The sequence below is a fragment of the Dama dama genome, chromosome 24, assembly GCF_033118175.1.
Source record: "Dama dama isolate Ldn47 chromosome 24, ASM3311817v1, whole genome shotgun sequence".
In the NCBI taxonomy this organism is placed as follows: domain Eukaryota; kingdom Metazoa; phylum Chordata; class Mammalia; order Artiodactyla; family Cervidae; genus Dama; species Dama dama.
Window position 1 is genome coordinate 6,462,865 of NC_083704.1, and position 16,677 is coordinate 6,479,541.

General features: G+C 39.0%; 1 protein-coding gene across 1 annotated transcript in view; it reads left to right on the plus strand.

The window, feature by feature from the left end:
* Positions 1-16,677, plus strand: part of LANCL2 (LanC like glutathione S-transferase 2) — a 108,764-nt gene that overhangs the window by 36,416 nt on the left and 55,671 nt on the right. Inside the window, exon 2 of the mRNA XM_061127613.1 lies at positions 4,628-4,745. Within this exon, the coding sequence (XP_060983596.1) occupies positions 4,628-4,745 (118 nt within the window). The remainder of the gene's footprint in view (positions 1-4,627; positions 4,746-16,677) is intronic.

The window sequence follows — 16,677 nt, forward strand, 5'->3', positions numbered from 1 at the left end:
TGTGGTTATCAGGAGATACATAAAACATCTTATACCTAGTCATATTTTACTCTGATAATGGCTTAACTTCAATCACATACAAAACCTTTCGACTTTTACTCTTCCTCCTTTTAAGTTTTTTAGATGTCATAATTTGCCTTTTTATATTGTGTATTTATTAGCAAATTATAGTAACTATAGTTACTTCTGATACTCTTGTTCTAATCTTTAAAGTAGCATTGTGTTAACATCATATTACAGGGTTCTGAGTTTGACTACATATTTATCTGTGTATTTTTTCTTTCATGTTACTGGTTAGCCTCCTTTCATTTCAGCTTGAAGAACTTCTTTCAGCATTTCTTGTTAGATAGGTCTAGTGATGATGAATTACCTCATCTTTTGTCTGGAAATGTCTTCATATCCCTGAAGGATAATTCTGCCACATAGAGTATTTTTTTTTTTAATTTAAAAATTTTTTTAAAGTTTTGACCATGCCAAGCAGCATGCAAAATTTTAATTACACAACCAAGGATTAAACCTGTCCTCCCAGCAGTGACAGCACAGGTCAAAACCACTGGACCACCAGGAAAGTTCCCAGGTGGATTATTTTTTATTGTTTTTTTCTCTCATTGCTTTGAATATATCATCCCACTGTCTCCTGGCCTGTAAGATTTCTTCTGAGACGTTCACTGATGTCCCATTGGAGGTTCCTTTGTAGGTTACAGTCTTCTTTTTTTCTTGTTGTCTTTAGGTTTCTCTTTTTTGTGTTTGATTTTTTTATACTTTCTGTTTTTAAAATAAAATGTCTTGCAGAAGGACATTTTGGGTTGTCTTAATGGGTCAATCTGTTTATTAGCTTCATGAACTTGATGTCCAGATCTCTTTCCAGATTTGGAAAGTTCTCAACCATTGTTTCTTTAAATAAGTTTTCTGCCCCCGTTTCTCTCATTTCTTCCTTCTAGAACTCTAATGATTTGGATTTTGGGTTTTTGAGGATGTCTTCATAGATTATACAGACTTTCTTCATTTTTTTATTCTTTTTTCTCTTTAGGCTGAGTTCTTTCAAAGGTCCTATCTTCTTCTTTTTTTTTTTTTAAGAATTTAAAAAATATTCACTTATTTATCTGGCTGTGTCAGGTCTTTGTTGCAGCACACAGGGTCTTCACTGAGTCCTGTGGGACCTTTCGCTGTGGCCCACAGACCCTCTAGCTGTGGTCTGCAGGCTCTGGAGCACAGGGGCTCAGTAGTTAGTGGTGTGAGGGTTCAGTTACTCCGTGGCATAGGGGATCTTAGTTCTCTGACCAGGGGTTCAGAACCAGAGGTTCCCATGTCCCCTGCATTGCAAGGCAGATTCTTAACCATGGGATCACCAGGAAGTCTCCCTAGCTGTCTTACTGATTCTGTTTTCTATGTGGTCTACCTGCTTTTGATGCTATTTCATTTTTCATTTCATTTGTTCAGCTCTTAAACTCTAGAATTTTTTTTCAGTGATTTCTGTTTCTTAGTTAAATTTCTCATTTTCATCACAATCTGTTATTTTTTAAAATTTCTTTGAATTGTCTTTCTGTGTTTTCTTATAGCTGAGTTTCCTTAGAAGAGCTATTTTGAATTCCTTATTGTGTAAATAGTAGATTTTCCTGTCTTTAGATTTGGTTACTGGAAGATTATTGTGATCTTTTGGTGATATCATGTCTCCTTGATTTTTTGTGTTTTCTGATAGAGTCCAAAATGCATCAGCAGAAACTACATTCCTTTAATGGCCTCTGGGAATCTTACATGCTACTCTCTGACTTGCTTCCTCTCCCCAGGCGTGGACTTCCTCTGTGATACTCTGGATGCATTATGAGAAATGAGAGAATTAAGTCTCTTGAGCAGAGTCCTGCGCAGACTGAGATACCAAATGAGTGCGGCTGTCCCTTCTGAAACTGGACTCAGTGGCTCTCCCTTTCCTCTGTAGGAGAAATCACAGGCCGTCTGTTTAGCCACATGCTGTACCTGTGCATTATGTGATGCAGGCAGAGACAAGCTGTTCCTCTTACCCACTGCAACTCATCCAAACTTCCTTTTTTCTTTGTCCTCAAAAGGAATGTCGATACTTCTCCTCTGGAAATATGGATTTCCACAAAGGCTCTCTCCTCTGAAGGTGACTGCTGAGTCAGACTATGGCTCAGGGGCTGGACCCGGCTCAGTCTCCTGTAGGTTTCACAGCTGGTACTGAAGTCTGCTGCTTATTACCCGGTGCTTTAGTCGGCTAGGTTTGCTGTAAGTCCCTTGGAGTAAGGTGCTGGGTCCCACTACTCACATGAACATTCTTCCATTTGTGGATAGATGCCTAATTTTTGTTCTTTAGTTTTTAATATTTATACGTATTCAGTTTTTCCTGAATGTACATAAGAGGTTATTGGATCAGAGATTAATTATTTATGAGAAAGAAACTAGTGAGTGGTTCCCTGAGTCTCACGTCTAACCCTGAGTCAGCAAAACCCAGGTCAAAGGTTTGTAGACAAAGTCTGTACTATAGGCAAAGAATGAATAAAAATTAAGTTTTCTGTGCTTTTTATAAAAGGGAAGAAGACATCTGTCTCTCCTTCCCTTTCTGAGAGAGTTTTGTCAGAAATATCAAAGTCGTCATCGTTGTTATTCAGTCACTCAGTCGTGTCCAGCTCTTTGCAGCCCCATGATGTACTGGAGCACACTAGACCTCCCTGTCCTTCACTTTCTCCTGGAGTTTGCTCTAACTCGTGTCCACTGAGTCAATGATGCCATCCAACCATCTCATCCTCTCTTGCCCCCTTTTCCTCCTGCCTTCAGTCTTTCCCAGCATCAGGGTCTTTTCCAAGGAGTTGGCTCTTTGCAGCAGGTGGCCAAAGTATTGGAGCTTCAGCATCAGTCCTTCCAGTGAACATTCAGGGTTGATTTCCTTTAGGATTGACTGGTTTGATCTCCTTGCAGTCCAAGGGACTCTCAAGAGTCTTCTCTTCAGCACCACAGTTCTAAGGCATCTCTTGGGCGCTCAACCTTTTTTTACTGTCCAGGTCTCACATCCATACATGACTACTGGAAAGCTACCATAGCTTTGACTATATGGACCTCTGTCACAAAGTGAAGTCTTTGGAATGTAGATAAATCTCTCTGTGATAAGACCAGGCTCCTTTGTCTTCAGTTCTGTGACTGGGAAGTGTCTTCCTGCTCTGGACTCTCATCCCCTTTGAAATGTACACACATCCCTCCAGGTTTAAGTAAACCTCTCTGGGGCTTTTGCAGTTGTAACGTAATTCTAAGGTTGCTCTTAGTCCAGAATCCCAAATTTCAGTAAAATTTGGCCTGAAAGCACTAACTGTCCAGTAACATGAAAGGAACTTCCCTATAGCCTCACAGAGGGAAGTTTCTTAATGATAAAATCTGTCAGGAAGACATAACAGTCCTAATTGGTCTATGTCAAATAACAGAACTGCAAGAACACTAAAGGGGGGCAAAAAGAGAATTACAATTACACCTCAGCGATTGATGTAGTGGCTAGAGTTTTCAAAAATCATCAAAGGCAGAAACATCTGGATAACACTGTCAACTACATGTTTAAGAATATTGATGTGGGATTTCCCTGGTGATCCGTTGGTTAAGAATCTGCCTGCTAGTGCAGAGGACAAGGGTTCCATCCCTGGTCAGGGAAGATCCCACATGCTGTGGGCCAGCTCGTCCTGCGTGCCACAGCTGCTGAACCCACGCTCTAGAGCCCATTCTCTGCAACAGGAGAAAGAACCACAGTGAGGCGCCCATGCACAGCAGCTAGAGAGTAGCTTCTGCTCGCCACAACCAGGGAGAGCCTGTGCGCGGTGACGAAGGCTCAGTACAGCCAAAAATAAGTGAAACTTTTTAAGAATTACTGATAAATTTCCTTTGAGAAAGATCACCAGCAGTCAGTAAGAATATCTGCTTCCTTAGCTCCTAGCAGCCTTGGAACTTAATATTTTATTATTTGTTAACCTGATAGTATTTGTATTTATTTTCAATTCATTAATTGCTAAGTGACTGAAAATATTTACATATGCTTGCAATTTGATTTTTTCTTTTTGTAAGGTATGTTGATAATCTTATGTGTATTTCCATATTGTTACATAGCCTACTTTTGTTTATAATATTTTATATTGTACGTATTCCTCCCTTGTCTTTGACTTTTAAACCATCTTATATTCTTTAACTTAAATTAAAACATTCGTGTAGGCGAATCCCATCTCTGTACTCTTTTTTTGTTTTGCTTTTTTCTTTGATTTCTGAAGCTTATTTTTTGTGATCCTACTTGTTACTTAGAATCCATATAGGGCACACTCTCATTTTAAAACTTAATCTTGTAAAAACAAGGTAGACTCGCTCCAACCAATGAATCATTGAAATGGGTCAGGTATTATAATTTCTATCTGTTTGTTTTTATAACCTAGATTGTTAGGTGAAGTGTTTGAAGTGAAGTGAAGTGAAAGTCGCTCAGTCACATCCAGCTCTTTGCGACCCCATGGACTATACAGTCCATGGACTTCTCCAGGCCAGAGTACTGGGGTGGGTAGCCTTTCCCTTCTCCAGGTCATCTTCCCAGCCACTGCAACATTATCCTGGTCTTCAGTAATTTAATATTATGTCTTCTTTTGGTTGTCAGATTATTAATAACTTCACAAGACGGATCCAGACCAAAATTAAAGATCTTCTACAGCAAATGGAAGAAGGGCTGAAGACAGCCGATCCACATGATTGCTCTGCTTATACTGGTTGGACAGGTGAGTCTAGGGGTTATAAGTAATTGATACATTTTATTTTTGGATTATGATATGTAAGACTTGGATCTGAATTTTTTTCTTTTAAAATGATAGTGTTTTATACTTTGTAAAAGAAGTTTTGAACTATCTTCATTGATGAAATGCTTTCTAATTTTTTAAAAAAATTTATTTAAAAAAAAAATCTAGCTTAACAGGCTCTAGAGTGCCAGTGAGGCTCCACCTCACTGGAACTGACACAAATTCATTCTTATTTGTGGCTGAATTATATTCTATTGCATATATGTACCACACCTTCTTTATCCATTCTTCTGTTAATGAACGTCTAAGTTGCTTCCTTGTCCAAGCTGTTGTAAACAGCACTGCTGTGGACACTGGGGTGCGTGTGTCTTTTTGAATTATGGTTTCTTAAATATATGCCCAGGGATGGTGTTGCTGGTTCATTTATTCCTCGTTTATTAAGGAATCTCTGTTCTCCGTAGTAACTATCAATTTACATTCCCACCAGCAGTGCCCGAGGGCTCCCTCCTTTCCACATCCTCTCCAGCATTTATTGTTTCTGCAGTTTTGGATGATGGCCGTTCTCACTGGTGTGAGTTGATGCCTCATTGTAGTTTGGATTGGCATTTCTCTAGTGATCACCATGTGTTTATTGGCCATCTGGATGTCTTCTTTAGAGAAATGTCTGTTCAGGCCTTCTGCCCAATTTTTGATGGGGCTTTGTTTTTCTGATATTGAACTATATGAGCTGCTTCTATATTTTGGAGATTAGTCTTTTGTCAGTTATTTCATTTGCAGTTATTTTCTCCGATTCTCGGGATTGTCTTTTAATCTTCTTTATTGTTTCCTTTGCTTCGCAAAATGCTTGTAAATTTAATTATGTCCCACTTGTGGGGTTTTTTTTTTTTTTTTTTTAATTTCCATTACTCTCAGAGGTGGGTCAAAGAGGATCTTGCTATGATCTCGTCAAAAACTGTATTGCCTATGTTTTCCTCTAAGAGTTTTATAGTTTCTGGCCTTACTATTTAAGTCTTTAATCCATTTTGAGTTTATTTTTGTGTGTGATGTTAGGAGGTGTTCTAGTTTCATTCTTTTGCATGTGGCTGTCCAGTTTTCCCAGCACTGTTTATTGAAGAGACTGTATTTTCTCCAGTGTATGTTCTTGCCTCCATTGTCACAGACAAGGCACCCATAGGTGCATGGGTTTATCTCTGGGGTCTCTGTCCTGCCCCATTGGTCTATATTTCTATTTTTGTGCAAGTACCACACTGTCTTGATGACCGTAGCTTTGCAATAAAGTCTAAAGTAAGGAAAGTTAACTCCTCCAGCTCCATTCTTCTTTCTCAAGATTGCTTTGGCTATTGGGAGTCTTTTATTACAAATAGCTGTGAAAAGAAGAGAAGTGAAAAGCAAAAGAGAAAAAGAAAGATATTCCCATCTGAATGCAGAGTTCCAAAGAATAGCATGGAGAGATAATAAAGCCTTCCTCAGCGATCAATGCAAAGAAATAGAGGAAAATAACAGAATGGGAAAGACTAGAGATCTCTTCAAGAAAATTAGAGATACCAAGGGAATATTTCATGTAAAGATGGGCTCGATAAAGGACAGAAATGGTATAGACCTAACAGAAGCAGAAAATATTAAGAAGAGGTGGCAAGAATACACAGAAGAACTGTACAAAAAAGATCTTCACAACCCAGATAATCACAATGGTGTGATCACTCACCTAGAGCCAGACATCCTGGAATGTGAAGTCAAGTGGGCCTTAGAAAGCATCACTACAAACAAAACTAGTGGAGGTGATGGAATTCCAGTTGAGCTATTTTAAATCCTGAGAGATGATGCTGTGAAAGGGCTGCACTCAGCCCAGCGTTCCTCATGATGTACTCTGCATATAAGTTAAACAAGCAGGGTGACAATATACAGCCTAGACATACTCCTTTTCCTATTTGAAACCATTCTGTTGTTCCATGTCCAGTTCTAACTGTTGCTTCCTGACCTGCATACAGGTTTCTCAAGAGATAGGTCAGGTGGTCTGATATTTCCATCTGATTTCTTTCATGAGCTTCTTATAATTTTTTACATACAGGTCTTTTGTCTCTTTAGGTAGGTTTATTCCTTGGTATTTTATTCTTTTTGTTCAATGGTGAATGGCATTGTTCCTTAGTTTCTCTTTCTGGTTTTTCATTGTTAGTGTATAAAAATGCAAGGGATTTCAGTGTATTAATTTTGTGTCTTGCGACTTTAGTATGTTCATTGATTAGCTCTAGTAATTTTCTTGTGACATCTTTATGGTTTTCTATGTAAAGAATCATGTCATCTGCAAACAATGAGACTTCTACTACCTCTTTTCCAGTCTGGATTCCTTTTATTTGTTTTTTTCTTCTGATTACTGTGGCTAAGACATCCAAAACTTTCAGTGTTTCACCATTGAGAATAATGTTTGCTGTAGGTTTGTCACATTTGGCCTTTATTATGTTGAGGTATGTTCCATCAATGCCTATTTTCTGGAGAGTATTTTTTTTTTAATCATCAATGGGTGTTGAATTTTGTTGAAAGCTTGCTCTGAATCTATTGAGATGATCATGCAGGTTTTTTCCCTAACAATTTGTTAATATGTATATCACATTGATTGATTTGTGATATTGAAGAATCCTTGCATCCCTGGAATAAAAGCCCCTTGATCATGATGTATGAACCTTTTAATGTGTTGTTGGATTCTGTTTTCTAAAATTTTGTTGAGGATTTTTATATCTAATTTGTTGATGATATTGGCCTTTAATTTTCTTTTCTTGTGGCAGATTTGTCTGGTTTTGGTATGATGGTGGCCTTGTAGGACAAGTTCTAGAAAAGTCTGAGCAGGATAAGTGTTAGCTCTTCTCTAAATTTTTGGTAGAATTCACCTGTGAAGCCATCTGGCCGTGAGCTTTTGTTTGTTGGAAGATTTTTGATTACAGTTTCAATTTCTGTGTCTGTAATTGGTCTGTTTGTATTTTCTTTTACTTCTATTTCAGTCTTGGAAGGTTATACTTTTCTAAGAATATGTCCATGTATTCTTGGTTGTTTATTTTATTGCCATATAGTTGCTCGTAGTAATCTCCATGATTAATTTCTGCATTGCCTGTTGTAACTTCTCCTTTTTCATTTCTAATTCTATTGATTTGAGTCTTCTCCCTTTTTTTCTTAATGAGTTTGGCTAATGGTTTGTCAATTTTTTTTTTATCATTTAAAGAACTAGCTTTTAGTTTTATTGATCATTGCTTTTCTCTCCTTCATTTCTTTTTAACTTATTTCTGCTCCAATCTTCATGATTTCTTTCCTTCTACTAACTTTGGGGGTTGTTTGTTCTTTTTCTAGTTGCTTTAGGTGTAGGGTTAAGCAGTTGATTTGAATTTTCTCTTGTTTCTTGAGATAGGATTGTATTGCTATAAACTTCCCTCTTAGCACAGCTTTTACTGCATCCCATAGGTTTTGAGTGTCACGTTTTCATTGTCATTTGCTTCTAAAGTATTTTTTGATCTCCTCTTTGGATTTCTTCAGTGACCTCTTCATTACTCAGAAGTATATTTTTAGCCTCCATTTGTTTGTGATTTTTATAGTTTTTTCCCCTTGTAGTTCTCATCTAATTTTATAGCTTTGTGGTCAAAAAGATCTTGAGATGATTCCAAGATGTGATCTATCCTGGAGAATGTTCAGGAAAAAAGTGAGAAAAAAGTGAAATCTACTGTTTTTGGATGAAGTGCCCTGTAGATATCAATTAGGTCCAGCTAGTCCAATATATCATTTACAGCTCGTGTTTCCTATTAATTTTCTATCTAGATGGTCTGTCCATTGGTGTGAATGGTTAAAGTCTCCCACCATTATTGAGTTACTGTAGATTCCCCCTTTAATAGTTAGCTTTTGCCTATGTATTGTGGTGTTGGTGGATATATCTTTATAATTGTTGTATCTTGTTCTTGGATTGAACCTTTGATCATGATGTGGTGTCCTTCCTTGTCTCTCGTAATGGTGTCTATTTTAAAGCCCATTTTATCTGGTATGAATGTTGCTGCTTGCACTTTCTTTTGTTTTCAGTTTTCATGGAATATCTTTTTCCAGCCCCTCACTTTCGGTCTGTATATGTCTCTAGGTCTGAGGTTATTCTCTTGTGAACAGCATATATAAGGGTCTTGTTTTTATGTCCATTCAGCTAATCTGTGTTTTGATTGGAGCATTTAATCAATTTACATTTATGGTAATTATTGATATATATGATCCTATTACCATTTACTTTTTTTCTTTTGGGTTTGTTTCTGTAGGACTTTTCTTTCTCTTGTGTTTCCTATCTAGAGAAGTTTCCTTGGCATTTGTTAAAGCTGATTTGGTGGTGCTGAATTCTCTTCACTTTTGCTTCTGTAAAGCTTTTGATAATCTCTTTTGGATCTGATGAGATTCTTGCTGGATAGAGTAATAGTTGTAGGTTTTTTCCCTTTCATCACTTTTAAGTATATCCTGCTACTCCCTCTGACTTGGAGAGTTTCTGTTGAAAGATCAGCTGTTAACCTTACAGGGATCCCCTTGTATGTAATTTATTGCTTTTTCCTTGCTGCTTTTAATATTTTTTCTTTGTGTTTAATTTTCATTAGTTTGACTAATATGTGTCCTGGTGTGTTTCTCCTTGGGTTTATCCTTTATGGGATTCTCTGGTCTCCTTGGACTTGGATAGCTATTTCCTTTCCCACGTTGGGAAGTTTTTGACTATAATATTCTCAAATATTTTTTCATACCCTTTCTTTTTCTCTTCTTCTTCTGGGATCCCTATAATTTGAATATTGATGCACTAAATATTGTCCCAGAGTTCTCTGGAGTGTGGCTATTTCTTTAATTTCTTTTCTTTTTCCTATTCTGCTTCAGTTATTTCCACCATTCTACATTCAAGCTCACTTATCTGTTCTTCTGTCTCAGTTATTCTGCTGTTGGTTCCCTCCAGAGTATTTTTAATCTCAATTATTGTGTTGTTCATTGCTGGCTGTCTATTCTTTATTTCTTCTAGGTCGTTGGTAAACATTTTTCATATATTCTAGATCTGTGTTCCATTCTATTTATCTGTGCATCCATTTTATTACCAAGATTTTGGATATCTTTACTATCATTGCTCTGAATTCTTTTTCAGGAAGACTACCTATTTCTTCTTCATTTGTTTGGTCTTGTGGGTTTTTACCATTTTTCCTTTATCTCCTTCATGTTTCTCTTTCTTTTCATTTTATTTAATTTATTGCTTTTGAGGTCTCCTTTTTGTAGGCTTGAAGGTAGTAGTTCCTCTTATTTGTCAGGGTTGCCCCCCCCACCCCCGCCATTGCTGGGGTTGGACCAGTGACTTGTGAAGTTTCCCAGTTATGGGGACCTGTGCCTGTGTTCTTGTTGGTGGAACTGTGTTTTGTCTCCCTGAAGGGTAGTGCCATATCCGGTAGTGTGTTTTGGGGTTTCTCTGGGCTTGTTATGGCTTTGGGCAGCCTGTCTGATAATGGGCAAATGTGTGTTCCTATTTTGCTAAAGGTGTTACTTGAGGTGTCTGGTATTGAAGCTTGCTTGCTTTTGGGTAAGACTTGGTCTTAGTGTTGAGAGACCTTTGGAAGAGCTCTTGGTGATTAATGTTCCATGGTTGGGAGGTCTCTTGGTCCTGAGTCTTGTACTGAGATCTCCCGTCTCAGGGGTTAAGGCCCAACCCCTTAGTGTAGCTCCCAGACGTCACAGGCCACACAGCACAGAACGCAAAACCCCAAGACTAATGGTTAAACCACAATCAAGAACACCCAAAGAAACTCACACACTTATATTGAGAAAAGAGCAAGAAAAAAGAGGTGAAAAGAAAAAGAGAAAAACAGGAGTCAAAAACGAAGAGAATAATCAAGCCACTGAACAAATCTATATGTGAAAATCAGTGCTAAAAACTAGGCTAGCACATTGGAGAAGAAATGGCAGCCCACCCAGTGTTCTTGCCTGGAGAATCCCAGGGACGGCGGAGCCTGGTGGGCTGCCGTCTGTGGGGTCGCACAGGGTCAGACACGACTGAAGCGCCTTAGCAGCAGCAGCAGCAGGCCAGCACAAATACAAAGTAAAAAGCATGGAAAAAATGCAATATAACTGAAGAGCACTGTAAAAACAGGAAAAAATAGGATGAATTCACTTAGAAATAAGATGTTTTAACAAAGGCAAAAGTAGTTCATAAAAAAATAACAAAGGTTTAATAAAGAGCATTAGAACAATATGAAAGAGAAAAATATATAGAGTGATAGCTAGAGGAATGTTGTACTAATTCCTTATTTTCCTCTTCACACGGTGTGCTGTGGTCGGTCTACGTACTCAGAAAGCCTTCCAGCACTTCTGGAAAGGTCTTTGGACCTGTTGTGGGCAGTGTAGTGTCGGCTCAAACTCAGACTTTGCCTTACTCAGTACTTGGTTTACTTGCTCCCAGGGTCCACAATTTTGGGCTGATTGTGGGGATTTAGTCTGCCCCACCTGCAGCTGCAAGAGCTATTTCCCCTCTCTCTGGTGCTCACACGGCCTCTGGTTCTCTGCTCTGGTTTAGGCCCTGCCTCTGCTTGTAGGCCTCCTTCTCATGTCTATTTTCCACCTAGACATGAGGGGACAAAAACAGCAGCTTATTAGGGCTCACTTGTTCAGTTGGACTGGGGAAAGAGAGGGGTATGGCAGACACATTTGGGGTGTGTGGGGAGTGCCCACTGAGGCTGAGATCTGCAGGAAGTGGCCACACTCTAAGGAAGGTCATGCACCTCCCCAGGGGAATTGGCCTCAGGTTGTGGGTCCCTAGGCAGAGCCAAGCTGCTCAGGCCTCCGGGAAGGTGTGGGCAGTGACCTGTGCCCACTCACAGGATGGTGGCAGTTGCAACCCCTGGGGTCGAGACCATAGTGGCCTCCTGTCCACCGCCTCTGGCCCCCACACTGGCCCTGGCAGCAGTCACGTGTCCCATGTTCCCCCGTCTGGGGTCACAAACTGCAGTTGCGTCTGTTTCTGCATCTGGCCCTCCTGCCAGATTTTCTGTTTCTGGAGTCACTGACGGTCGCTCTCTCCTTGTCCCTCTGGCACTTGTGAGGATGGGGTCCGGCCTTCCATGAGCATGGGGAGTTAGAGCCTTCCTGCAGCAATGATCTCCTGCCTCTCTGGCAGGCCCAGACTTTCCCCTGAACTCCCTTAGCTGTGCCATACTAACCTCCTCAAGGCGTCTTCATGGTAGTCAACCCCAGTCCTCTCCCTGGGGTCCGACCCCCAAAGCCTGAGCCTCGACACCCAGCCTCCACTCACTGGCAGGCATTCAGGCCTCTTCTCGACTGGGAAGGGCTGTTTGGCAAGATCTCTGTGGTGAATTCTCTCGGTTTTGCCTCCTGAGCACCTGTTGCTGGGTTCCCCTCTGAGAGTCCAAAGGTCCCCCCGACCCCTCCCACGAAGGGGTTTCCGAGTGTGTGGAAACTTTCCCTCCTTCATGACTCCCTCCACAGGGCGCTGGTCCCCATCTCAAAATCCTTTGTCTCTTTATCCTTTGCTATATCTCCTTCTTACCTTATTTCAATGATAAGATTGACTGATCTTTTTGGAAGTCACTTGGTCTTCTGCTGGTGTTCAGAAGTTGTTCTGTAGGAGTTGTTCCACATGCAGATGAATTTTTGATGTGTTTGTTGGGGGAAAGGTGATCTCCCCATCTTACTCGTCTGCCATTTGAAGGTCTCCTGGACATTAATATTCTTAAACACTTGCCTACCTGTCCTGAGCCCCAGCTGCTTCCATTCTGGGCCACGTGTTCCTTCCAGGCCTGTACTTTTATTTCTAAAGAAATTCCTTCTGCTTGAAGTTTAAATGTCATATGAAGTTAGTATGTCATTTTTGTAACATAAATTAGCTGACCTAATATATGTCTGATTTTTTAAATGTGTAATGAGAACAGACTTGCTGTAAGGTCTGTTTTTCTTTGTTTGCTTCTATGTCTTTGTTCTTTGCAACAAGCTGTATTTGTGTGACTCTTCTGGCCTTATAGTTATCTATGATTTAACCTTCTGTTTGTACTCATTTAAATCATTTGTACATATAAAGATTTTGATTTTGATAATTATGATTAAGCAAGCAACCAGTAATAACACTTCACATCAAAAATTTTCATTTCAAAATCAGTTTGCCTTAACTAATCTTTATATTCTTTTTATTATTTTATCATGGTGCCATACATTATAATAGCTACCTAGGGAATACAAAAGAAATGAGACAGACCTTGGTTTTTGTTGTTGTTGTTTTTTAATTATTTATTTTAATTGGAGGCTAATTACTTTACAATATTGTAGTGGTTTTTGCCATACATTGACATGAATCAGCCATGGGTGCACATGTGTTCCCATCCTGAACCCCCCTCCCACCCCCCTCCCCATCCCATCTCTCAGGGACATCCCAATGCACCGTCCCTGAGCACCTTGCCTCATACATAGAACCTGGACTGGCGATCTGTTTCACAAATGATAATATATATGTTTCAATGCTGTTCTCTCAAATCATCCCACCCTTGCCTTCTTCCAGAGAGTCCAAAAGTCTGCTCTTTACATCTGTGTCTGTTTTGCTGGACAGACCTTGTTTTGAGGGATTAGAAACAAAGTATGATTATTGCTAATGACAATTCACTTGTAAATTTATAGTCTTTTCTTGCTAAATTTTTATAGTTTAATCAGTAAACAGTATGGACAGAAGTCACCAGGAACTGGTACTTGTTTTGCAAGTGACACCCAAATATGATGGCCACGATCTCTTTATTTGTGTACTCACTTATGTTATGCTTTATTATTTGCTTATTGTGACTGCAATATTACATGGTGACAATAGAATTGAATTTTTCAAACTTTTATACCCAGACAGACATGGAGCTAGTTCTCTTACAGAGCCAAAGAAATTTATCTTAAATATAAAGTTAAATAATTTTGGCTAACTTGAAGTAAAATACAAAGAATACAGTTATTTTGAAAGGAAAAATCAATTTTTAGTAGCACAGGTTTCCCCCTATGAAGTCTTATACTTAAAGCATTTCTTCTTGTTGAAAAGAGGTTTTAACTCCATTATTGTTAGGCCCCAAATTGGCTAGGCATCGGAATTATCTGGAGAGCTTTATAATAAACAGAGACTCCATTCTAGGACAGTTGTTTCAGGAACTCAGAGGGAATCATTGTTTTTTTAAAAATCCCCAATTGTTGTCATTTTGGGGGATCACTGAGAGTTATCATGGAAGTATTTGGCTTGAATGATTTGAAATAATATTTAGGGCTTTGGGGTTCATGTAGCAGTATGGAATCCACTTGGACCCATACCTCCCTGTCTTGTCTCCTAAAACTGTACAATATAAGAAGAATAATTGAACCATTCAAAATTTACCTCTTTAGCAAAATGTGAGATAGAGAATATACACAAATAATACAGGGTTAAAAACAAATACCATCCAGAATGACTATGGAAAGAGCATTGGTAGAGCAGGGGAAGAAAGACAAAGGATCCAGGGGTGGCAAAATCTGTCCTGTCACTCCCCACAAGTGATTATTCCCAGCAGGAGTGAGACACACCCTCAGGGAAACTTTGAGGGCATATCTGAGTGAAAAGTGGGCAAGTAATGCTGGACAAAGCAGAGAAGAAAGGTATCTGGTTATATGGGGAACATAGGTTTTATAGACTTTCTAGCAAAGCACTATTCTGAAGAAGAGGATTAACTTAGAAAGCAGAAGCTGCGTTCCTGGTGACACTGCTAATGTGTAGGAAGGAGGGAAACATCAATGGTAGGTGCCTTCTGAAACAAAAAGAGAGTCAAAGGAAGGCTGGCCACCAAAAGTCATCATTTATTAAGGAAACTTTCCTCACCTAAAAAGAAGAAGATGCCTTTCAGATTAAAGCCACTCTCACCATCTTCCTCTTCTAGAGAATCTTCCTATTAATGTTTGATCCAGAAAAAGCCATCTATTTCAAATTTAAGAAAAAGATCAATTATTTACATAATATAAGAAAAAATAAAAAAGAAAATCAGAGTTTGTCAGCAGAAGAAAACATAGCAAGAAAATTCTACTACAAAATGGAAAAAAATGCAGCACTTTTCAACATTAATTTTGTAACTTAATTATGCAGTATATTCACAACACAGAAATAATGGAACTCTGAGAAGAGGTGGTAAGGCAGTAAGATGATGTAAAATAAGAATTGGCAGAACTCAAAAAAGAAATTCAAGGGAAAGACAAAATCACGTCAGAAATGAGGACCAAATTGCAAGGAGTTGAAGAAAGAATTGAAACCACAGAAAATACAGGAATACATAAAAGGAAAAGTAAAACAAGAAAAAAATTAAATTGAAGGAAAACTTTCAGTTTCTGCCTGACGTGTGAGGAGTTACTAATAAAAGTCACCACCTTGTCCTAAAAAGTTAAAAACTGAACAAACTGAAAAATCAACAACTGTTCTATTTGTCATGTAACCCCAATTTCCAGAAAATTACATGACAAATAGCTACACCAAAAATAGGAGCCATGTTCAGGGAGATTCAGAAAATCGCAATTTACTAGAGTAGAGACCTACAAAGGGAAATCACCACAAGAACCTAAACGGTAATTGTTTAATGCTAGAAACTCACTGTAGGCAAATATGAGACAGAGAAAAACTCCAGAAGGACCCAATCATAGGGAGGCTTCCACACTTTTGTGAAGTTAACTTCAGCAGTTATCCCAGGTCCCCACTGTGAATATTGGAGAAAAATCCCTGCATGCTTCTCGTGGGGTTGAGGGGCAAAGGAACCATTTTTAAATATTCCAGAGCACTCTGTTCTTAACAAGGCCAGCCTTCAGGAGATATTATTTTACCAGAGCTTAACCTACTGGATCAGAAGCTAAGCTACCTGGGGAAAGGATAATAGCCAACTCCAGCTACTTCTGGCATCCTGTCCAACCTAAGGGCAGGAAGACGCTGAGGAGTTCCGATGGAGTTCATGGTCCAGGGGCACCTGTTCACTGAAACACTGAGACCTACTCATAGGACCATAGAATGCTTCCACTCCCGCACTCCTGACCACTCCATTACTATAAGACTATTTGCTGCAGTTTCTTTTATCCAGTACTTTGTCTGCCTTTCAACAGAAAAATTGCTAGACATACTGAAAGGCAAAAACAAGCCAGTTTGAGGCGACTAAATAAACGTTAGAGCCAGAACGAGATATGGAAGGAATGTTGGAATTATTGGACCAGGAATTTTAAATACTATGATGATATGCTAAGGATTTTAATGAAAGGTAGACAACTTGAAGGAACCCATGGATAATGTAAACAGAGAGATGTAAATTCTAAGAATTGAACATAAATGCTAGAACTCAAATACACGGCAACAAATGAAGAATTGTCTACTAGACACAGCTAAGGAGAGAATCCTTAGCTTAAAGATACAGCAGAAGAAACTTACAAAACTGAAAAAAAAAAAAAAAGAAAGAAATCAGAATATTCAAGAAATGGGAAACAATGACAAAAGGTTTAACATTTGTGAAATGGGAATACCAGAAAGAAAAGAAACAGAGAAAGGATCAGAAGCAGTATTTGAAGCAATAATGACTAAGAATGTTTCCAAATTAATATGCACTAAACCACAGGTCTAGGAAGCTCAGAGAATACCAAACAGGATAAATACCAAAAACAAAGAACAAAAACCTGCATCTAGGCATTTAATATCCAAACTTCACAAAACCAAAGGTAAAGAAATCTTGAAAGAGATACATGCATCCCAGTGTTCATCGCAGCACTGTTTATAATAGCCAGGACCTGGAATCAGCCTAAATGTCCACAGCAGAGGAGTGAATAAAGACGACGTGGGGCATATCTGGGCTTCCTTGGTAGCTCAACAGTAAAAGAATCTGCCTGCAAAGTGGGAGACCCAGGTTTGATC